The sequence below is a fragment of the Nerophis lumbriciformis genome, linkage group LG02 (assembly GCF_033978685.3).
Source record: "Nerophis lumbriciformis linkage group LG02, RoL_Nlum_v2.1, whole genome shotgun sequence".
Taxonomy (NCBI): Eukaryota; Metazoa; Chordata; class Actinopteri; order Syngnathiformes; family Syngnathidae; genus Nerophis; species Nerophis lumbriciformis.
In genome coordinates, this window is record NC_084549.2 from 37,130,001 (window position 1) to 37,154,967 (window position 24,967).

The following is a 24,967-nucleotide window of genomic DNA, read 5'->3' on the forward strand; positions in this document are numbered from 1 at the left end:
GGAAATTGACCTTCACATCAGGCTTAGCAAAGTTTCCAAGCTTTCCGAGGGGCCTGAAGGGGCCAATGTTTACGCTCGTCTTGGTCTGTTTGACTTTCTGGTTCAGAGAGGAGAATTTGTTGAGAAGGAAACTTTTACCTTGAGCAAGCCCAGAGCTGCCCTGCACCTGCTCACAGTTTTTGTTCTGAATTCCCATTATGTCTTCATGAGGTCTGCTCTGACGCCTACAACGCAGAAAGACACAACTTTAGACAACATTATGGGTATCAACACATCACACCTGCCAACCTTGAATCAAAGTATGTATTAAAATCCCATTCTTTCAGGTTTTTTTGGTTTAATTTTATTTCTACAAACAAGCCGTATGTCGCATTTTGGACACCACTGCTTTCATAGCTCGTCGTCCTGGTTGAACCAGTGACATGAAGTCAATTCCAGTAGCAACCACAATTCTTCTATTATTTATCTTGTAAGTTTCCTTCGTCTCAAGCAAACAATTGTAATTAAAGAGAGAAAGTGTTATTTATGAAGGGACAAATCTTTAAATATTTACTTAAGTGTGTCATTAATTATGATTAAATCTAAATATATAAATGTGTTTTTAAATGTGCCATTAACTTATTTAATGCAAAATTACATATACTGTAATTATTTAATTGTTTAATTAATTATTGATTTAATTATTGAATATATTCATTAGTTCCAGGTACTACGGCTTCCTCCCACCTCCAAAGACACGCACCTGGGGATAGGTTGATTGGCAACACTAAATTGGCCCTAGTGTGTGAACGTGAGTGTGAATGTTGTCTATCTGCGTTGGCTCTGCGATGAGGTGGCGACTTGTCCAGAGTGTACACCGCCTTCCACCCGAGTGCAGCTGGGATAGGCTCCAGCCACCCCCGCAACCTCGTGAGGGACAAGCGGTAGAAAATGGATGGATGGATGATTTGATTATTTTACGATGTAAATCATGTCATTAAGTCATTACATAATTATTTAATTTATTTATTATTTTATTTATTTTTATTTAAGTGATTAATTTAATATTCATCTATTAATTTAATACATTTTGTCCCATTTCCTGAATTTGACAGATAAAAAAAATCCATGAAGTGCTGACACACCAGTTCATGAATTTATTTTATCTCTCAAACTCAGCCATCAAAAGTCTGTGGGCGGAGCTAACACAAATCTAGTCCAATCATTGCTTTAGTTAAAGCCTGGAACTTCGGAAGTCTTTTGGCGACAAAGGACGATATACTCGTACTTTTTGGGAGTTGGTGATAGATAGTTTACACCTTGCAGACTATGTGGAAGCGACACATGCTGAACCAGAGTATGCAGCAGTTAAAGTAGAGAAATGTATTTATTGAAGTTGTTGGAAGTTATTTCCGCACTTCCATACAGATATTGACCAGCAGTCCAGCACTTGTCAGTCGTTAGGATCCGCCCATTGACTTTAACGGCTGAGTTTGACAGATAAAATAGATTAAGCACTAGCAAGGACTAAATGAGGCAAAATAGAATAAATTACTAAATCTTTATAAATAATTGCTTAAAAGTGTAATGATTTAATTAAATGAATCATGACATAATGAAATCAATAAATAATTAAATTGTGAAATAATTAAATATGAAACAATGAAATCAATAACTCATAAAATCATACAAATAATTAAATTAGTGACACATTTAAAAACACATTTATGTATTTAATTCCAATTATAATAAATTCATTATTATTGCATTTAATTCCATCCCCTTTGGCCCTTTGTGGTTATTGGAGCTGCAACCAAGCAATGTGTTATGTCACTTTTATTGCAGATGTTGATCTGAAATCAGAAGAGATGGTATTGGTGGAGATGGGCTGTAAGTCATCTAAACAAATTACACACACAGGAAATAATGTTCTTCAAGCTGACCAATGACAACACTTAGTGTCCGCAATGTTGGATTTTTGGGGGGAAGTGCACGTTAGGAAGGGAAGTGCGAGCGAGTGTGTATCGGGAGTGCATCAAATCATACAAGTATTCAAGGGTCAAAATGCATGCCGAGCACAAAAAATGCATACAAGTTGGCAGTTCTGACACATGTTATAATAATACTACAAAAATGTGGTAATTACCTCTCCAGTTTCTTTTCAACCACCAGTAGGTCCAGCCCCCTGGCCTGCTTTGTAATGCGAAGCATCTCAGCAATGCATTGCAGTGTATCTGAAACATAATATATCAGTTTAGGCTTTCAAAATATTTGCTTCAAGCCTCTTTCATTTTTCAAAAGGTGCATGCTTATCCTACCCTTGCCGTCATCCTCAGGATTTCGTGTGGCTGCACGAAGCGTGTGAAAATATCCGCTTGTCTCTTCACTCCTGTAATGCAGACGCATACAACAGAACTTTGGCTTGCCAAACAGCGTCGGCTCTGGACCTGCAAGAGAATACTCAGACTTACGACTTCCATTTTTTTTTCATTTTCATTTCCTTGAATCTTTATCAGTGACAACATTACTAAACGGTTGCTGGGGAAACTGTTAAGCACACTTTTAGGAAGTGTTGGGTGACTCAAGTTCATAGAAAACATTCACCACTTCTTCTTTGAGTGAAATTGAAGACTTACCAATTTCAATCTTGTCCAAGCCATCCAAATTGAGGCGCTGGTACTGGTTGACTTTATCGGTTTCTTCATCATAGCTGTGAATGTACACAAGAGAAACAAACAGTAGATGAGTAACAGGAAGCGAGTCCACTAAATATGTTGCACATATGTAGTTTAGACTTACAAAGCAATGTAATAGGCTTTGTCGGACAGAAGCAGCAGTACATCTACATCTTTGTTCGAGGCATCAATCAGGCTGTTACAAAAAAAGAAGAAGACATCTTTCTCCACCCATGAGTGACTTTTCTTTCATGACAATAGAATTAATGAATTATCATGTGACTTGTGTAAAAGTGCTTCCCTTTGCATAGAATTGAAGTCCAACATTTAAACAACCAACCTCATGTCACAGTTGATGAGAGCCCATCCACCGTGAAACTTCTCATCGTCTGGCAGGAGAAGCTGCATGTATGTCTGCAACAGGAGACTGACTTGCTCTTGAGCACCTCTTTGGCTTTCCTTTTCTTTCTCTTCATGCTCCTTCTCCTTGCTGAAAATGGAGTAGAGGTCCTCTGTCACAGGCAGGCCCATCATGAGGTCTGCGGACAGAGACAAAAGAGTCTGTAAAGGGTTGTTCGAATGTGCAGACACACGAGAGAATATATGTCTTTAAATACCAATTACTGATTGTCTGTAAGCATCCCTGAAGCGGTTCAGATAGTAGCGGTTGGCTGAGTTCACACCATCCTTCATCACGCCAGCCAGTTTTCTCTCACCTGTCCTGGTAAAATCTCCCTGAAAACAAACAGTGTACCCACATTTTTTAGTGAAATTTGCGTGAATTAGGCCTCAATTAATCAAACGATAAATGAAAAAGAACTTGATAATTTTGATAAATGTCCATGCTATCCATGTGTGTTTGTTTTCTTAGTCTCTCAGAAATAAATTATTGTAATCAACCACAATCTTTGTCTCGGGGGGCGGAGGCGGGACCGCCAGCTTACAAACGCAGGATGTATGGACAAACGTTCACAAGTTGCTATTTGCTTGTAAGAAGCACCAAAATTTTTACTAATTTAGAGGAAAAAATAGGATTGCAAAGCCAAATGTCCCTGTGTGGAAATATTTCGGTTTCAAACCGAATGAGCGTGATGAGCACATCAACACGAACGAAAGAGCCAGCATGCTGAATTTTTATGGAAAGTGATGGCATAAACAAAAAAGACAACAAAACAAACCACTAGACCCAGTTTTTCCTACAGGGAAAAAATTGCACTTATAATAAATAGTTACTGTAGCACATGTTTTTGCTAACAGGGATTGAGAGTATGTTTGTTAACTTATTTAAGATAGAAACAAAAATATTAATGAAAAATAAAGGTTATTTGGTTTGAAAAGGTTATTATTATTGTAAGTAGGGCTGGGCGATATGGCCTTTTTTTAATATCGCGATATTTTAAGGCCATATTGCGATACACGATATATATCTCGATATTTTGCCTTAGCCTTGAATTAACACTTGATGCATATAATCACAGCAGTATGATGATTCTATGTGTCTACATTAAAACATTCTTCTTCATACTAAATTAATAAATGCTACTTTTAAACTTTCATGCAGAGAAGGAAATCACAACTAAAAAAATCACTATTTTTTTCATACGGTGTTGATCTGGAAATGTTTGCCTTGGCATTTTGATGGTGTGGGCGTGTGGCACCGAATGGAGATGTTGACATGCGGAGTAAGCACTCTTCATTCTCTAGCAGGTGACTTTTCAAATGATGCTACATATTAGCAGTAATGCTACTTTTTATAGCAACGCTTTTGCCCCACACTTGACAAATTACGGTTGTTTGTTCGACATTGAAGCCAAACCACCGCCAGACGATGGACCCCCTGCTGTATTTTGGGGGAATTAATTATTTTTGTTTTGTTACCAGATTCGCACCTTCTTTCTCTCGTATTACCACTCGCACGGCTGCGCTAGCATCACAGCTAATGTTACCCATGCTGCTACCTCTCTGCTCCACGAGGGCGTATACGTATGTGACGTATGACGTGACAGTATGTGACGTATGTAAGAAGGTGCGCTTGTCTGTCTGTGAGAAGGAGACACAGGAAAGAGCGAGGAGAGCCTGTAGTGTAATGCTAGCAGCTAAAAGCAACTGCGTGAGAACGTATACTCGAATATCACGATATAGTAATTTTCTATATCGCACAGAGACAAACCCGCGATATATCGAGTATATCGATATATCGCCCAGCCCTAATTGTAAGTATATTATGATTACATGTACATTACATTAATTTGATCTCAAAATAATGCTGACAATAAAATTGTTTATCGGCAATAATTTGTGGGACAATATATCTTCCAGCAAAAGACACTAAGAATATAGCAATATATCACAATCTCTTAATACTACCTTAAGTGCTGCCGTTCCGGCATACTGTCTGCTGATGGTGTCGCCATTGTTGGCCCACATTATCTGATAGATCCTGTAACATTTGAGAGGCAGGGGCTGCTCTGGAGGCATCACACCCAACTTTTTCAGCTGAGAAGAGTGACAAAGGCATTTATTCAACAGGCTTGGTGTCGTTGTTGTGAGGAAAACTGTCATTTTAAAAGCATTGCTGTCTGTCAGTTGCTATCACTAACTGAGAGGTTAATTTAAAAAAGGTGCTACAGCTTAGCAGCTGCTGAAAAATATAGTCTTCTTCTTAGTCCAAATAATTCAAAGCACTAACCTGTTGTTCCATCACTGCCCGAGCAATAGCAGCCTGGACTACATTGGTCCTGTCCAGGCAGTCCATGCAATTAACTCGAAAGATTCCCTCCTGCTTGCAGATGACTCCAGCTTGGTCCACCCTGGCAGAGAACCCCATGAAACAAGTACTATAATAATTTGCTATCTTTTTTACCTTGGAAAAACTACCAAGTGATAATTTTAGTATCGTTTGTCTACAAATTACAAATAGTGACTCTTACCAGGCCCACTTCATGTCCGTGATGATATCAGAGATGGCATCCGTCAGTGTTTGAACATTTTCAAATTTCATCCCTCGACTGATACAGAGCACAAGACGTATGAAAGTGTTATCAAAAACAGAATGGCAAATATATCGCAGTGAAAGTTCTACTGCCTGCCGAGCCAAGTGTTTCTCTCACCAGTGCTCGTGGAAGTCAAATGAAACATAGGTGAGGTTTGGGTTGTTGTAAAGAAGGACTTGCTTAAGATAAGCATCCCCAATTAACTTCTCTCGTCCACTTTGATCAACTAAGTTGATGATGACCTGAAGATAAGAATACAGTAATTTAGTTAGATATACAGTATATTATAGTAGTCCTGTGTACACAAAATTATATGATGATTATAGCATCTTATAAAAGTGCAATTTCAGCAACCATTTTATTATATCTTCTCAAGAGACAATATTGTAAAAAATAAACTTGGATTTACTTTAGAGTAGTTAATATATAGCCTGTGTCACAAAATAAAAATAAGTCAACACACAGCCATTCTTGTCTAAATAGCTAGCAACAAAAATGAATACATCTCACAGTGAGCATGTATAAGTTGCACCCTAAGTGTCAATATTTTGTGTGAGAGCAATTGTTATCTAGGGCAGTGGTCCCCAACCTTTTTGTAACTGCGGACCGGTCAACGCTTGAAAATTTGTCCCACGGACCCGGGCAAGGGGGGGCGGATATTTTTTTTGTTTTGTTTTTTTTGTCATAAAAAAATACAATCATGTGTGCTTACGGACTGTATCCCTGCAGACTGTATTAATCTACAAACCCCGTTTCCATATGAGTTAGGAAATTGTGTTAGATGTAAATATAAATGGAATACAATGATTTGCAAATCCTTTTCAACCCATATTCAATTGAATGCACTACAAAGACAAGATATTTGATGTTCAAACTCATAAACTTAATTTTTTTTTTGCAAATAATAATTAACTTAGAATTTCAGGGCTGCAACACGTGCCAAAGTATTTGGGAAAGGGCATGTTCACCACTGTGTTACATGGCCTTTCCTTTTAACAACACTCAGTAAATGTTTGGGAACTGAGGAGACACATTTTTTAAGCTTCTCAGGTGGAATTCTTTCCCATTCTTGCTTGATGTACAGCTTAAGTTGTTCAACAGTCCGGGGGTCTCCGTTGTGGTATTTTAGGCTTCACAATGCGCCACACATTTTCAATGGGAGACAGGTCTGGACTACAGGCAGGCCAGTCTAGTACCCACACTCTTTTACTATGAAGCCACGTTGATGTAACACATGGCTTGGCATTGTCTTGCTGAAATAAGCAGGGGCGTCCATGGTAACGTTGCTTGGATGGCAACATATGTTGCTCCAAAACCTGTATGTACCTTTCAGCATTAATGGCGCCTTCACAGATGTGTAAGTTACCCATGTCTTGGGCACTAATACACCCCCATACCATCACAGATGCTGGCTTTTCAACTTTGCGCCTATAACAATCCGGATGGTTCTTTTTCTCTTTGGTCCGGAGGACACGACGTCCACAGTTTCCAAAAACAATTTGAAATGTGGACTCGTCAGACCACAGAACACTGTTCCACTTTGTATCAGTCCATCTTAGATGAGCTCAGGCCCAGCTAAGCCGACTGCGTTTCTGGGTGTTGTTGATCAACGGTTTTCGCCTTGCATAGGAGAGTTTTAACTTGCACTTACAGATGTAGCGACCAACTGTAGTTACTGACAGTGGGTTTCTGAAGTGTTCCTGAGCCCATGTGGTGATATCCTTTACACACTGATGTCGCTTGTTGATGCAGTACAGCCTGAGGGATCAAAGGTCACGGGCTTAGCTGCTTACGTGCAGTGATTTCTCCAGATTCTCTGAACCCTTTGATGATATTACGGACCATAGATGGTGAAATCCCTAAATTCCTTGCAATAGCTGGTTGAGAAAGGTTTTTCTTAAACTGTTCAACAATTTGCTCACGCATTAGTTGACAAAGTGGTGACCCTCGCCCCATCCTTGTTTGTGAATGACTGAGCATTTCATGGAATCTACTTTTATACCCAATCATGGCACCCACCTGTTCCTAATTTGCCTGTTCACCTGTGGGATGTTCCAAATAAGTGTTTGATGAGCATTCCTCAACTTCATCAGTATTTATTGCCACCTTTCCTAACTTCTTTGTCACGTGTTGCTGGCATCAAATTCTAAAGTTAATGATTATTTGCACAAAAAAAATGTTTATCAGTTTGAACATCAAATATGTTGTCTTTGTAGCATATTCAACTGAATATGGGTTGAAAATGATTTGCAAATCATTGTATTCCGTTTATATTTACATCTAACACAATTTCCCAACTCGTATGGAAACGGGGTTTGTATATTGATATATAATGTAGGAACCAGAAATATTAATAACAGAAAGAAACAACCCTTTTGTGTGAATGAGTATAAATGGGGGAGGGAGGTTTTTTGGGTTGGTGCACTAATTGTAAGTGTATCTTGTGTTTTTTATGTTGATTTAATAAAAAATAAAAAATATTTTTTTTTTTTTTTTTTTTTTAACATTTCTTGTGCGGCCAGGTACCAATCGATCCACGGACCGGTACCGGGACCACTGATCTAGGGCACTGATGTTCTGCTTTAGAATTTGACAGTACATGTTGGAATTAATGTTACCTCAAAAAACAACAGCTCTACAGTGCCAGGAGCACTCATGCAGCCCCACAACTACCATGCTTAACTGGAGCTAAAACACAAATATTGAGGAACTCACTTGTGTTGCCACCAATTTAGACAATAAAGACTGTGTGTTTAGTCATTTTCAGTTGTAATTTGTAAAACTATCTATACTGCTACACAAGCTACATGCTGACTATTCTAAAGCAGTGGTCCCCCAACCACCGGTTGGTACCAGGCCGCACAAGAAAAAAAAAAAAAAAAATTATGTATTTTTTTTAATTTTTTATTAAATCAACATAAAAAACACAATATATAAATTATATATCAATATAGATCAAGTCCGTAAGCACACTTGATTCTATTTCTTTATGAAAAAATAAAATAAAATAAAAAAATATAATACACCCCCCCCACCCCTGGTCCGTGGGACAAATTTTCAAGCGTTGTCCGCAGCTACAAAAAGGTTGGGGACCACTGCTCTAAAGTATAGGCAAGTTTAATTTACTTTAGTATTGTCCCTTAAAAAATATACTGCAGTAAAATATGTGATGGATTTACTATTTTGTCAGTCAACCCTTAGTATCAGGATGGTATAGTTTATTTGTTCTTAACAAGTTAAATTAATGGTTACATTGGCACAATTAAAGGGGAACTGCACTTTGTTTGAAATGTTGCGTATTGTTCACAATCATTGTGAAAGACATGATGACGGATAGATTTTTTCATTTTAATGCATTCTAAATATGAAACAAATTTGATCAAAAGTTCGCTTACAATGGAACCTATGGGAGATTTTCAATGTAACATGTGCTGTTCTTGCCAGGTGCAGGTCCTAAATGGCGGTCAAATAGTCCCAACTTGTCAGGTTATATTCTCAGCCATTTACTCTCCAGGTGAGTTGCATGATTTATGATCTACAATAGACTTACAGGAAGCAGGGAAGCGAGGAAACAGCAGACCAATCGATGATGTAAACATAGGGATAAACGGAAGTGATTACGTCGCCGCTATAAATAGGTAATCTACATTAGCGCTTATAATAACAATATCACTAATAGTTGGTTAATATTCAAGTCACAAAATGTAAATTGAGTATTGTTGGCGCTTTTTGAATGGTTATGTATCGAATTTTATGGGCGGGATAGTGGCGCTCCCATTGGCTCCGCTGTAAACAAACTTTTAATAACGTTTATTTAATATTTAGAATGCATTAAAAAATGTTGTCTAGTTTTTCGTAATGATTATTAACAATAGGCAAAATTCCAAAGACAGTTCAGTTCCCCTTAAGCATGTCCAAAAAGGATTAAGAAGAAGCAAGGTTATCTATTTTTTTCAACAACTGATAATTCATTCACACCACTTCTTTTTTAAGTTAACACTTTAATATTTTGCTTGCTTACACTGTCATTTAAATTCTGTACACTAAGACTCCTTATGTGAAAATAAAGAAAGGTGTTTTAAAATATAAAATAGGAGTTAAAAAAAATACACTATATAGCCTGTGCATTGTTAAAGAAAATGAATAAATACTAATGTCAAATATACGCATACAAATAAGACAGGATCACATTGTTAATAATAATTTAGAATAAGAGGTGACAGTAAATGAGGATCAGTAAATACAAATCTAAATATTCCAGTATAGTAAAACATTTTGAATGAATTATTTCATTTGAAAGTAATTAATGTATCATTAAGTAATACCATGTTAGTCACGGTCAATAAATGAAATGTATTGCACAATATTGTTGAACTTAGCTAATACAGGGTGATTAAAAAAGAATACGCCAAAATTATCAATTGATATTTCAAAAATGAAAAACAATAGAAAACCTAGCTTGAACACGTGTTGTACATAACTCTGGAGTATTTATTTTATGCTTTACAAGTGCTCAATATAACCACCACCAAATTATGTTCTAAAAGCACACTGCACCATGACAAGGGCATTTGTTTTTGTAAACTTAAGCACACAAAATGCCTTCTGTTGAGGAGTCAATATTTTGAGGGTAAATAAACATGTGGTCTTCCTACAATTAAACAGTGTCAAAAGATTTACATGACCACAACAGTGAAATTGTAACACAATAAAACTTGGATAACTCCTGTATTAAATGACCATTGATTCTCTCTAGGTCGTCCTCAGACGAGCCTTCCATCGTTGCTTCCAGTCATCCCGATTCTCCATACATTTGGCCAGTTCCTTGGTACTCTGAGCTCCTGCATCCTTCTTGAGTACCGTATGTCCACGTATGTTAGTGTGGGACGTCCTCTTGACTGATGCCCATGTGTTGGTTCCCACAGCACCAATTTGCTGGCTGGCAGCTCCTGATGCCTTTGGCAGTGTCCTGGTAGTCTCATTCTCCTTACAGCAATCTTCTCGCTCACCTTTGGTATTCCCTTGTAGAGGATTGTGTTGGTTACGTGCGCACTCATGTTGATGTTAAGCACTGCACGCAGCATCCTGGTGTAGCATCCATCCAGAGACTTCTCCAGGATTGGCTTCAGGGTCCAGCATTCGCTGCCATAGAGGAGAACGGACTCAACTGTCGCATAGAAGAAGCTGAGTTTGATTTGGCGGGGGAGGTTGGAGTTCCATACACTGGTCATGCCGTTCAGGGCCCTCCATGCAAGTGCCTTCCTCACTTTTAGATCTTGCTCAGTTGAGTTGACCCATGCGCCCAGATATTTGAAGTCCTCAACTTCTTTCAGCACAGTGCCTCCTGCTGTTATCAGAGGTTGATGTTCTGGTGGAACGTTGTAGGTATTGACCTCAGTTTTCTTGGCATTTAGCCTAAGGCCAACCTTGGCGCACTCTAGCTCTACCCTGTGTAGTAGTTCTTGTGATGTCATCCGCATAGTCAAGGTCTGTCAGGACCACTGCCGGTTGATTCAATCTATTACAATGCTTTAAATAATAAATAAATGGGTTGTACTTGTATAGCGCTTTTCTACCTACAAGGTACTCAAAGCGCTTTGACACTACTTCCACATTTACCCATTCACACACACATTCACACACTGATGGAGGGAGCTGCCATGCAAGGCGCTAACCAGCACCCATCAGGAGCAAGGGTGAAGTGTCTTGCTCAGGACACAACGGACATGACGAGGTTGGTACTATGTGGGGATTGAACCAGGGACCCTCGGGTCGCGCACGGCCATTCTTCCACTGCGCCACGCCGTCCTTTAGAACTGAATAAATGTGTAATTATTTTGGCATATTATTTTTTAATCACCCTGTATACAGTTTTTACTGACTTTAGTTGAATCAAGTCTTTGTGCGATATGTCTTTTACTTCCTTGTAGTCAACATGTTGTCATCTTCAGTATTTGTTCAGTTCCTTAATGTCGTTGACAACAAGGAATTTTTCTTCTTCCGGTTTTATGTTTAACTTTTTGTAGATTTACAGTTGGCTTTCCATTTGCATTAAATTCAACTTCGCTTACTTAGGTCACGTGTTTTCTTGGTAACGTCTGTGTTGCGTTTCGTCAGATGCTCATTCATGTCGACGACCGTTCTTTACAGCTTGCTTAGTACTGTGCATTGCTTAGCTTGCTTTGTAAATACACATCACAGTAGAACCATCTTTCTTTCAGCCTCTCAAGTGGTCTTTGGTTTGTGTTCCAACTTTTTGTGGTTACAAACGTACTCTCATGAATTATCAAAGCTGCACTACAACTAATGTGTAGGCAAATACATTGTCGTGAGTTGTACACCGAGGAAGGACATTACTTTTGTTCTTCTTAGCTAACTTTAACCTCCATTCGATCTCCCAAGCGTGAAGCAGACTCTTCTCTTGGCAGTGCGTAAAAGAAAATAAACGTTGGCATGCCTTGTCCAAGCAACTCAAATGCTGCGACCATCATCAAGATGGTATGTTTAAACCTGGATGAAATGGAGAGTGATACCTGAGTCTCTTTCTTCCCAATAAGCCTGCCTTTCCCTCCTTTATCACGCCTCTTCCAGTGTATAAGATGAGCCCAGGTATAAAAGTAAGGAGTTTTTTTTTTTAATAGTTTCATTCAATTCTTGTATTTCACATGTAAATACCGTATTGTATATGTGTTATTGTGTGCTCTGTGGGGTGTGTGACCTAGGCAATAACGTCTGACAGAATATGAAACTCAACCTACATCCAAGTCGTAGGAAAGGAACTTGTAACCGGGGAAGCACCTGTACCCGTGTTAAAGCATGAACAAAATACATCTGTCTAAATGAATTTTAATTTCACTGTAATTATGGATGGATGGCTGTAGTAAGTGGTGTAAACTTGCAGCCATGTAAATGACTGACACACATACCAAACCTACCTGTTTCTTGTAAAGTTTAAGCTGCTCGTCGAAGTGACAGGCAAAGTACACCATGGTCTCCTTTTCTTCTAAAACATCAAACAGCATTAAATTACTGTGGTTGGCCAACTTACAGTTGTATTGTCTCATGGTGATTACTTATTTATTTCAGACATTTTAAACAAGTTAACGTAAGGTAGTATCGCATTTACACTTGCACAATTTAGCAATTCTAAAAAAAAAAGAGTAGGAAGAAGCACAGCTTATTAAATCCTACACCTTCATATATCAGCAATTAATGGTAATCTTTTTATTTAACATGTTGACACTTCAAATAATTAATGTGTTAACAATTTCTCATTAAAATGTTTTCTCGCTTCCTGTGATTAAAGGTGCTGTTTGCAACTTCCTCATAGTTACATGTTTTTAAGTCAAAAATTCAACAAGAACACCTCTGGCTAACGTATGCTAACATTGGTGGTTTAACAGTACACATTTGTTTTAAAACTGTCTATATTTTTCACAATCACTAAGTTTATGTAATAAGAATTTTTGCCGGCCCGAAAAAAAGAACTGGTGTTTACGGAGGTCACTGAACCGGTCTGGCGGAGGGAGCGCATGCACTCACACAAAAGCAGTCTAAGAGAAGCAACAAACAATTTGCAGTCATATTGTTGTTATGATAGAATATACATTTAATGACAGCTCACGCTAACTGGCCAAATCGCTATTATTAGCTAACAACACCTGAAGCTAATGCATTACGTTGTTACATCCAACAAGCCGTAAGAGGGTGGGATATAACGCTTAAAGTACATTTGAAAGTTAGCGGCCTATAGGCATCTGTGTAAATGTTGCAAACAGCCCCTTTAATTGTCTCCATTTTCAAATAGTGAGGAAAAAAATTAAAATTGACATTGCAGTAGTATAGTTCATATAGTATATTTTAGTATGTAACTTCATAATACTTTAATAGAAAATGTAAAGTCATACATTCCTTTCAAAATGAAATTTTATTGTAACAACACTAATTAATATATTCGGTTGATATAATGAGTACGGTAAGGTAAATTTCAAATTACCCATTAGAACTCCTGCTACTAAATTAAGTAGTGTACTTTTGAAAAGCAACAAAGAATTGTAATGCTGCCATCGTTCCATCAACTAGTTGAATGCAAGAAGAAGAGGTTCAACTGACCTTTCTCCAAGCGCGGCCGGGGATTGTAGCGGTACCCTGCCTGGCTCCAGAAGACAGGCACTGAGCCACGAGTCTGCACATAGGATAGAGTGTGGCTGTGCACGTGGATCAACTGCTCTGTCTCCACATAATTAGCCACATGGCCATCTGTATCCACTCCTCTGCGTTTGTATCGCATCCCTTTGGGAAAGAAGAACGCATGAATACTATTTAAAGATTATGCACATCACACATAATGTTTCACATATAATTAAAAAAAACAACTTGGTCATCATCATCTTAAACCTAAGTAACACAAGCTTCACATCGTACCTGCTCGATGGCGGCTACGTCTGGAGATGAGCGCAACAGTGAAGCGGGGATGAATGTCATCAACACAAGTTACCTCCTGTGGTGGGGTTTCGGGGCTGCTCCGCTCATCATCAGAGGTATCGTAATTCACTACAAGTTCCTCCACTTGGACAAAGCCTTGGATGATTGGTATCACCCAAAAGTCTATTTCTGGGATCTGGGGCAAACAAAATATAATACTTTTAGAATCATCAAGTTGACTACAGGTAGGATTAAAACAACAGGTCACTAGAATATAGACCAGGGTTGACTAGGGGGCTACATTGGGTTAAAGTTTGCTGTCCTGCCTATGCCCACCGAGACTAAGACTGTAGATGGATGACAAGAGGGTTCACTCCGTTCATTTAATTTTGCTATTGAAAAAATGTGTTCAGGTGCTGAGAGCGATGCACAGTGTGAACCCTCTTGCACCCTGAAGAACAAACACACATGGATATGGCAATTTATCGATTCTGGCAAAGGTATTGAGTTCATTTAATCATCTAATAATTTTCATCACTCGATTATCTGATTGGACCCAGGTTTACTCAAAAGTGCTATGGGAAGTAACAGGTTGTTTTCCTTGTCTTGTAATCTTTGCCACTTGATGATGCAATAACAGTAGCTTCAAGTTAGCATCAAATTGCACTTACTTTGAATTACTTGAATCCAACATAATGTCACAATTGAAAACAATTTACATTTTTAGGCATGTATTTTTATTAAAACAATGGACAAGGACTATAGATAACATACAGCTAGCATTTCTGATTGATTGTAACTATGATAGTCTTTAAAAAATGGGGAAAACATATTTACCTGTAGGTCTATGAGATCTTGAATCATGTGTTTGTTCCAGAAGAAACGGTCGTCCACCTTTCACACAGAATGAAATAACAGTCACTATTCAGTGGGGGTGTAACGGTACGTATATTTGTATTGAACCGTTTCGATACGGGGGTTCCGGTTCGGTTCGGAGGTGTACCGAACGAGTTTCCACACGGACATATTAAGTAGCGTAACGCACGTTGTGTAAACAATGCACACCGAAGCACAACACACGGCATGCCAGCAGCTAACGGGCTACGATAGACTCATCATACGTCCTCTTTTCACCGGACATGTCCTCTTTTGCGGAGCTGTCAGGGCGGAGTTTCTTAAATGCCTCAAATGTCCGGCATTTTGAATTAGGGTTGCGTGTATTTTCAATGTACGTTCAGGGTTAAGAAGGGGTTAAAAACAAAACAAATTGTGCGAGCAGCAGCATTCGTGAGGGAGGGGCAGAGACAGAGAGAGCGAGAGAGTTATGATAAATGTGCATGCGTCGCCAGGCTCTGCTTTTTATCCATAGATTTATCAGATTTAATTTTTTATTATCTATAGCAGGGATGTCAAAAGTGTGCCCCTGAGGCCATTTGCGGCCCACAGCTAATGTTTTAAAGGCCCACGGCACATTATAAAAATACTATTAAAATAAACAAAAACATATCAAAAGGGAAATAAAAAAGCTTAAAGGTTAAATGTAATTTAGAAAAAGTTGCAATGTTGACTAATAAAACAAAGCTGTTTTTTTTTCTTTCAAACTGTCATTGCTCAAAACATAATATTGAATCAAAATCAATGTTATTATGAAATATTGACCTATCCAAGGTTACGATTACTTCACATCAAATATTCCACTAAGAAAAATATTTTTGGTGGAAGATTTTGCAAATTTGGTAAATAAATAACCCAAAAATGTATATTTTGTTGTTTTCTTACTGTACTGAAAATGAACCGAACCGTGACCTCTAAACCGAGGTAAGTACCGACCTGAAATTTTTGTGTACCGTTACACCCCTACTTTTCAGTGTATTCACAAAGATGTAACAAGTATGTGGCTCGTATACAAACATGCACATGATATATGGTACTTGTCTTCCTCCAAACCTGTTTCCAGAGGGGCAAATTCGATCCATGCAAGTCTCCTTGGCGCTGCACACTGTTTGTCAGGTCATAGGTACGGCTATAGTAGAAGGAGTCCGAGTCCACAAATATTTTGTACAGTTCGTCAAGCAGCCTCCTCTCTAGACGTTCCTTCTCTTTGTTTTCCTTTACCTGAAAGGCAGGGGAATACTGAATTGGGAAAGTGGGTAGGAAAAATTGTACTAACCTTACAGATTACAAAATGAAAAATGCTCAAAAGCATTAAGTGGGTGAAACCATTTCCAGATATACAAACCTTTTTCTTGATGGGAACAGCCACATTAGATTTAATCTGGCTTAACGTTTTCATCAACTTCGATTCATCAGGAGACTGAACCAGTTTTTCTGATTTGTCAATTCCAAAGTGATGCTTTTTGCAAAACTGAAAAAACATAAGATGCTGTCAAATACTCTCACAAAATGAACCGGACCTAACTAATGATAATGAGAGTCAAAGTAAACAATGCTAGTTAAAGAAAGACATGATGATGGATGTATTGTTTTTTTGCATTCGTGCCGCATCAATTTTAACTTTATTCACTGCAGACTTTAAGAAATAATAATAAAACATAACTTACTGTGCAAAGTCTGCTGTCATTAGGATGCCAAATTCTAGCATTTTCATATTTTCTCATTTAGATGAAGAATGTTTCATAATCCGAACGAAACAACAGGGTGGGAAACGTGGGGGACGAAGCGTCTTTTCGTATCGTCATCGCCAGTTTTGGATCTTAAATGGCTGTCAAAGTGTACCAACTTGTCGGCGGAATACCTACTCAGATTTCTTCTGTGTAGGTAAGATGCATGATTTATGATCTCGAATAAACTTTCAGGGAGCAAGGAAGCGAGGAATCAGCAGACCACTCGATGATGTAAACATAGGGACAGAAGCTTGTGATCACTGTGCCGCTATAAATAGTTTGTCTGGGTTTGCGCTTATAATAACCATATCACTAATACTTGGTTAATATTCAAGTCAGGAAATGTAAATTGAGTATTGTTGGCGTTTTTTAAATGTTTATTTATTGGATTTTATGGGTGAAATAGTGGAGCTCCCATTGGCGACTTATATTTACGTTTACTCCGCCTTCCGCCCGAATGTAGCTGAGATAAGCTGCAGCAACCCCCGCGACCCCGAAGGGGACAAGCGGTACAAAATGGATGGATGGAATATTTAGAATGCATTTTTTTTTAATACATGCGTCATGTCTTTCATAATGATTGTGAACAATAGGCAAAACATTTTTTTGAAGTGCAGTTCCTTTTAAGTAACGGCCCAAAGTCTACAGTACATGGACAACTACACGGTGTAACACGATTTCAGCAAACACAGGGAATTATTTTTTTGCAGTACAATGTCCATCAAGGTGAAGTCCAACAATCTACTCTATTAGGGAGCAATTTATCACTGCCATTATTACTCACTTGGAAATATTCGGTCTCACCATCCAGGAATCTGCCCTGAAAGACTAATATCTTAGTATATCTTCAGCTTTCTCTGAGTGCATTTACAATCTTTAGCTTAATTTTCATTTTCACCTAAATTGGAGTGGGATATTTAACAAAACAAACATTCAGATTCTAGTTACTGATAGCTTGCCAACGATGAATCATACACCGACGCATTCATGGTATTCTTAGCAACACTCAATAAGGTCAAGTATCATACACTTTGCCACCTGTATTATAACAGAATTACGATGCGCACCTCCAGCTCCAGCTCCTGAGGCTCTTCATCAGACAGCGGAATGACAGCTATCTTGATGATCTTGTAGACTTTGTGGTTGCCTGGCAAATGGCCAACAAGTGCTTTCTGTCGGATTAATACAAGACCAAGAGGAAGATCTGGCAAGAGAAGCAGAAGAAGGGGGGAGTTCCATCATAGGAGCAAATTCCTCACATTCTGAAAGGTGTGAAAAAACAGTCTCACAGCAGCTATTAATTTAATTTTAATACAGCAGTACAAGACCTATGGTAAATAAATATTGAATAAATCAGTATTTGTGCATGTTAAACCATCAAGTTTATAAGAATAAGACAATTGCTCTTGTGAAGAGTAAAAATAGCTCAGGCAAAAAAATCAACTGAATCAACACTGACAGATCACTCCTCTTCATCAGTACATGCATTTCAAAGTACATTTACACACAGTTTCACACTTTTCCTCCAGAACACGAAGCAAGTCGCAGTAATTGAAGAATTTGTGATATCAAGCAGCCAGACTCAAGCAGACAGGAAGAAATTATTTTTTTAAACGTTGATGAGGAATTGTCAAACAAGTTCTTTTTCAACTTCTTACCTGTGTGAAGCTGTATTTTTCCAATGATACCTTCCACTAGACCCAAACATACTGGATTCCAGGCAAGCAGCAGGTCTGTTGCTAAAAGCAAAGTAAGATAAAAACGGACACGTTAAAACAGTGGCAGGGCTTGACACTGCAGTGGGGTCATTTTCTTGAGCAGCTGTAAATTGCATTTGGGATGAGCCTCACTGATTTGAAATTGTGTCGATTGTATGGATTGGATTGTTGGTTAATCAAGTCGTCAAGCAATTAGGAAAAATGGAGCGCAATTAGTTAAGATGCTACTGGTTTAGTCTAAATTAGTTTTTATCTAAAGAAGAACAGCATTAAGTACAAATTGGAAGGTTGTGCTATGTGCTTCAGGGAGCATCATTCTGCATAGTTACTATACACAGGAATGGAAACAGCAGTACAAAAATGTCAAAGATAGGGTATCCCATTAATACATTTGGAGCTTATAATTGCTGGCAACCTAATAATAATATTATGATAATGTCAGTGCAAGTGGCTTGTCATTACAACTTTGTATTTGGCTTCGAAACACACCTTCTCTAAACCTGATCTGACAGACAATAAAGAGCTTCAGCAGGAGGGATCTGTTTTGCAAACTAAACATCTTTCTCACTATTGCTTAGATTTACATGTCACCACGTCCGGCTCATTAAATATGAGTGGTGGTCAAACGAGTGTCTGTTCTCAGTAGGTATGAGGCGCCATTTAGCCATTCGCAAAGAAAAACACCCTATGCTTGCGTTGTTTTCGGCTGTACAAACTGTTCAAATTGCAAAAAAGAAAAACATTTCTTTAGAGTTCTTTGAAAGGTAATCAAGAAGGGCGAAAGAGTGCAAGATTTTACGAAAGACGACAAGAAAAGTGTTGCGCACTTCAGTCCAAAGAAGCAAAGTGGAAGAATGCACTAGTTTGCAGTGATCACTTCGTTAAAGGTTTGTTTGATATACTTCTGAGATGTATTATTTCCCATTTAAGCATTATCTTGATAGTATTTGTATTTTTTAAAACACATTTTTGCTACGAGTGTTTCCTTAAGCACTATCTCAGCAGGTCTAAATAAAAGAAAGCAAATGTAAGCGAAACCTAAAAGAGTTAAGCTTTAACCAAAGGCAGCAATCGTAAATGAAGCTTTCAGCACATACACAATGTTGACATCTAGAGTTATATTTTGATAAAGTCAGGGAAAAACACGCTACTCGTAAACGGCACTTCCAAAATATCAAAGCAACAAATACGGCTAGATGTGAAGTTAAATCATAAAATGCAACCTTACCCGAGCAAAATATTTATTCGTGAGAGTTTTGATACCAATTCCCCTGACCCAACCACACAAAAAGAAGTTCTTGACGTCCGTGCTTTTCCAAGTTTTCATCTGTTTTGTTGTGTAGAAAAACGCCTGGAGCATATATTATTATATATATATCTGGGAATGCGACCGACAGATAATCCTTGGTATCACTCGATAATTTTTTGGGGGATAAAGTACAGGGATCTATTCCATTGCGTAGTTAAATTTCTTGCTCGTATTTGCTTTTTGCAGGAAGATCTAGGCCCCTTGCGTACTCGATTTGTTTGCGCGCTGTTTTCTGCACAACAGCCATCTTGGCTTGGTTGACCACCACTGGTTTTCACGTGATGAAATACAAACCCCGTTTCAATATGAGTTGGGAAATTGTGTTAGATGTAAATATAAACGGAATACAATGATTTGCAAATCCTTTTCAACCCATATTCAATTGAATGCACTACAAAGACAAGATATTTGATGTTTTTTGCAAATAATAATTAACTTAGAATTTCATGGCTGCAACACGTGCCAAAGTAGTTGGGAAAGGGCATGTTCACCCCTGTGTTACATGGCCTTTCCTTTTAACAACAATCAGTAAACGTTTGGGAACTGAGGAGACACATTTTTTAAGCTTCTCAGGTGGAATTCTTTCCCATTCTTGCTTGATGTACAGCTTAAGTTGTTCAACAGTCCGGGGGTCTCCGTTGTGGTATTTTAGGCTTCATAATGCGCCACACATTTTCAATGGGAGACAGGTCTGGACTACAGGCAGGCCAGTCTAGTACCCGCACTCTTTTACTATGAAGCCACATTGATGTAACACGTGGTTTGGCATTGTCTTGCTGAAATAAGCAGGGGCGTCCATGGTAACGTTGCTTGGATGGCAACATATGTTGCTCCAAAACCTGTATGTACCTTTCAACATTAATGGCGCCTTCACAGATGTGTAAGTTACCCATGTCTTGGGCACTAATACACCCCCATACCATCACAGATGCTGGCTTTTCAACTTTGCGCCTATAGCAATCCGGATGGTTGTTTTCCTCTTTGGTCCGGAGGACACAACGTCCACAGTTTCCAAAAACAATTTGAAATGTGGACTCGTCAGAACACAGAACACTTTTCCACTTTGTATCAGTCTATCTTCAGTCATGTGATAACGATACATATCACAATATATTATTTGGCACATGATATTAGAAACATTTCAAAATGTCGCCTAATTTGGCTGCTGATGTATGCTGTAATATAGCGTCATATCCAATTGTATTATTTTCTCAAAACTATTATTAACTAACTTGCTAATTTACTGTTAATAGCACTTTTATTTCTGTCGTAACATGGTTCTATCTACACTTCTGTTAAAATGTAATTAACACCTATGTTTGAATACTTTACATTAGTTTCGTCCGATACTACAAATTTTGGTATCGATCCAATACTAAGTTGTTACAGCAGGGGCAGTATTGATCATACCAATTCAAGATCATTGAATGATTACATTTTTGACCACATTTACAATCAGGCAAAAACACAGAACAGTGCTGTAATAATATCAATTAAATATTCAAATTATTTCCTTGTAATGTTTTATTACATACAATAATTAAAGCAAAATAAAGTCAGAAGTGCAAAATAAGTAAACATAAGCAAAAACAACTATTGGCGCTAAATTAAACCCTTTGGTTTTTGCACCGAAAGTCCTTATGAGTCTACGGACTTATTTCCTGAGTTTGTAAATAAAAACAAAAATGACCAAAAATAGATTATGTGATAATAAAAAATATATATATCATACTAACAAAGACATACTGATACTATAATTGGTATTTAGTGTTTGTATTGATCGCTCACCCTTGTTGTTTACATTCAAGAGCTCTAGCTCAGTGGTTTGCTATGCTTTTTTGTATATTTCTACAGTGTGTAGTTTAGCATGTTTAGCTTTTCCGTGTCCTCGTAACTGCTCTACGGAGGGACATTAGCCGCTAGTGAGGACGCAATATTTTGTTGAGAACACCTTTGTTTGCTTGTTGTTGTCAAATGTGCGGGACACAGCTGGAACATGTCATCATCATGCATTATCAAGATACAGCAATAGTAAAAGCCCTATCGTTTGGCAAAATGTATCTCATTTATAGCTTATATTGCGCAACTTTAATTGACAATTATGCAAATTAGATTGTCATACAACACCCAACCCACTGCAGTCCTTTGAGAAACACTGATACTGCGCCACTATTGTAAAGAAATACTGTACCTGTACCACTAGCAATCACATTTTAACTAGTTTCTATCAAAACTTGAGTACTGAGTAATGCTTACTTAAAATATGTAATGTCGCAGATGGGGTGAATTGATCTAACGTGTGGTCTTCATGCACATTACATTCAAACCAAAAGAAGAAATATGATTTTGCGAAAACACAGCTTTTCTGTTTGCTAACCTTTTGAGCCCCAGGGCAAGCATGACATCAGTTTAGGTCATGCATGGTAAGTGTGACTCAAAGCACAAGTGGATTGCTGCCAATATATTTTTTCTGTTATTTAAACAACAGTGAATTTCAGGACAAATATGAAGGGTGTGGTTAAGGGTGGACAATGCTGGCTCTGAAACCTCATTACATGACTCATACAATTCAACTGGAAACCCAAGCAAATAGAGGGAACATATAGGGGGGCATGCTATTTATTATTTTTAATACAACAGTACAACTATACTTGTCTTCAGGAAATACTCTATTGTGTATTCAAGAGTAGAAGGAGTGGAAGTTGAGAGAGGAGCGGAAACCTGTGTTCCCAATGAAATATGAAACAGTGGTGCAACTGTAAACCTGGCTCCACGCTTGTACGACTTCAGGTATCAACAGCCTCACTGGTCTGTATAGTCTCAATACATTTAGTAGCTACGTCATCTTCACTTACAAAGTATGATCCCATATAAAACTGGACTCCTGCAACAGATTCTTTGTCAAAGCTCATGTATGTAACTACTATAGCAGGGATCATTTTAATTCTCCCCAATCAAAACGTATTTCAAATTGTTTAGTATTTTAACGTGGTGTTCCCTGTAATCATCTTTACTTAGTCTGGTTCGTTGTCATGGATTCAATGCATGATTAAAAGCAAACCATGTTACCGGCACTTAATTATAGTCCAATAATAGATTGCTTAAATTAAAAACAGGAATGTCTGGTCTGATCTCTAAGTAACTATAATAGGCCTATTAAAACGTTGAAAGCTGTTTGTTGTGTTAAAAATACCCTGTTCATTCCCAGGTACAACTAAAGATGTTTATTATACCAGTAGAAGCATTTAAGTCCCATCTTAAAACTCATTTGTATACTCTAGCCTTTAAAATAGACCCCCCTTTTAGACCAGTTGATCTCCCGTCTCTTTTCTGCTCTGCCCCCCTCTCCTTTGTGCTAGCTGTTCAAAGACGGGACCCGGGGTGGACCACTCATCTGTGCATCAGTTGGGGACGTCTCTGCGCTGCTGACCTGTCTCCACTCAAGATGATCTCCTGCTGGCCCCACTATGGACTGGACTCTCACATTATTACTAGATCCACTATGGACTGGACTCTCACATTATTACTAGATCTACTCGACGTCCATTGCACCGGTTGCCCTGGAGGGGCGGGGGGCGGGGGGAGGCCCCACATCTGCGGTCCCCTCCAAGGTTTGTCATTGTAGCCCATTGGGTTGAGTTTTTCCTTGCCCTGATGTGGGACTGACTGAGATTGATTGGATCTGAGCTGAAGATGTCGTTGTGACTTGCGCAGCCTTTTGAGACACTCATTTAGGGCTATATAAATAAACTTTGATTGATTGATTGATACCAAGCAACTCGTTAGTAAAGTTGGACCGGTGAAGAGTTGAAGGGAAGAACAGTACCCTTTACAAGGGTAAATAATGACTATAAGGTTGAGGTTATTAGTGCTCCATCCCCAGAGCATGTTAGACGTACAGTATAGTGTAGTGTCTTTTGATATAATTAAGATGATGTGAGCGATTTCCTTTAAAACTAGGAAACACAACAATTAATGAGTGTGATTGAGTGAAAAGAGCGACTGCAGGAATGTTACGTACCAGGTCTGATTGACATGGTGCCGTCTTTTCGGCTACACCAAAGAGCAGAGTCCCCGTTCTGAAGAATATAATCGTCTTTGGCTTGGAACAGCTCCATTTTTGTCCCTCGCCCTTCCACAAAATAAGCCACGAACGAGAGGAACAACCGTGAGAACTGTCAACGCGGGGTGGACAGTAGTTAGACGGGCTAACTACTGCTAGCTCGCTCCGGCTGGTGAGCTACTGTGCCGCTACTAGCTACTTAGCCAGCTAGCAGCAGCTGGATCCGCCTCGGCTGTGTTTGCTCCACTTGTACGCATATTGTCGGTTCATCTCCCCCACCACTGGACACGCATTCCTCCCCGTAGTCAGGCTGGACGGAAATAAGGCATAAACAAACAGGGACGTGTGTCGGTAAACTGCTGCCGAAGCCATCAAGGAGGCACCAGTTTCCTGCCCCAAACAATAACACGTGACCTCCAGCGTCATCACCGGAATACAGGTAGTGTGCACGCGAGACTGCTCGGGTTCGGAATTGGACTTTTCGTTGCTAAATGGCTAAGAAACGTTAGAATTGTCTGTTTTAATAATGTGCAGTGTGTTTTACTCGTTTCTCAGAGAGAAGTGGCTCTCAAACTTCTTTCACAAAGTACCACCTCATAAAAGAACTTGGCTCTTCAAGTACCACCATAATGACCATCAGTAAAATACAGTAGCACAGTAGGCCTAAGTATTCATTAAAAACAAGGCAAATGTTTTATATAACTAGAGATGTTATATAAAACAGCTTGACCCCGTGAGGGACAAGCTGTAGAAAACGGATGGATGGATGGATATATTATCATGCTATGCAAACAATGTTTTTGTTACAATAAAAATAAATACTTAAATATCTGCTTGACTTTTGATCTTAAAGCAAGTTATCAATCAAATTGTACACTAAAAATGACAATAGATTTTACGGTAAAATTTAAGGTGTTTTTTACAGCATGTTACTGTAAATTGAAAAAATTCTACCACTGTTTTTTCACAGAAAAATTATGTCGACTAAACTGCTCATTTTTTCCGTAAAATATAAGGTAGTTTTTGACGGTGTAATAATGTAAAAAGAAAAAGAGTAACATTTTTTGACGGTTAAAAAAACCCTTGGCAGCTCAGTTGCCACAGTTTAAAATAAATTGTGGTACTGTTTTTCCTTTTACAGTAATATGTTGTAAACACCATTGTAAATGTTACTGTAAAATT

At 38.5% G+C, this 24,967-nt stretch overlaps 1 protein-coding gene across 2 annotated transcripts in view; it reads right to left on the reverse strand.

Moving 5' to 3' along the window:
• Positions 1-24,210, reverse strand: part of inpp5f (inositol polyphosphate-5-phosphatase F) — a 25,771-nt gene extending 1,561 nt beyond the window's left edge. The window contains exons 1-21 of one of the 2 annotated variants that reach the window (XM_061962099.1): positions 23,744-24,210; positions 18,354-18,434; positions 17,763-17,899; positions 16,311-16,436; positions 16,019-16,186; positions 14,909-14,965; positions 14,072-14,267; positions 13,760-13,939; positions 12,583-12,650; positions 5,765-5,889; positions 5,585-5,662; positions 5,344-5,464; positions 5,022-5,150; positions 3,272-3,389; positions 2,995-3,193; positions 2,779-2,850; positions 2,616-2,689; positions 2,298-2,426; positions 2,126-2,213; positions 167-224; positions 1-97 (exon numbers count right to left, since the gene is read on the reverse strand). The exon at positions 1-97 is cut by the window's left edge and continues 1,561 nt beyond it. In XM_061962099.1, coding sequence (XP_061818083.1) covers positions 1-97; positions 167-224; positions 2,126-2,213; positions 2,298-2,426; positions 2,616-2,689; positions 2,779-2,850; positions 2,995-3,193; positions 3,272-3,389; positions 5,022-5,150; positions 5,344-5,464; positions 5,585-5,662; positions 5,765-5,889; positions 12,583-12,650; positions 13,760-13,939; positions 14,072-14,267; positions 14,909-14,965; positions 16,019-16,186; positions 16,311-16,436; positions 17,763-17,899; positions 18,354-18,434; positions 23,744-23,840 — 2,398 coding nt within the window. In that variant the 5' untranslated portion in view covers positions 23,841-24,210. Of the gene's footprint in view, positions 225-2,125; positions 2,214-2,297; positions 2,427-2,615; positions 2,690-2,778; positions 2,851-2,994; positions 3,194-3,271; positions 3,390-5,021; positions 5,151-5,343; positions 5,465-5,584; positions 5,663-5,764; positions 5,890-12,582; positions 12,651-13,759; positions 13,940-14,071; positions 14,268-14,908; positions 14,966-16,018; positions 16,187-16,310; positions 16,437-17,762; positions 17,900-18,353; positions 18,435-23,743 lie in introns of both variants that reach the window. The other variant, XM_061962090.1, reaches the window with a different exon arrangement.
• Positions 24,211-24,967: the final 757 nt, after the last annotated feature.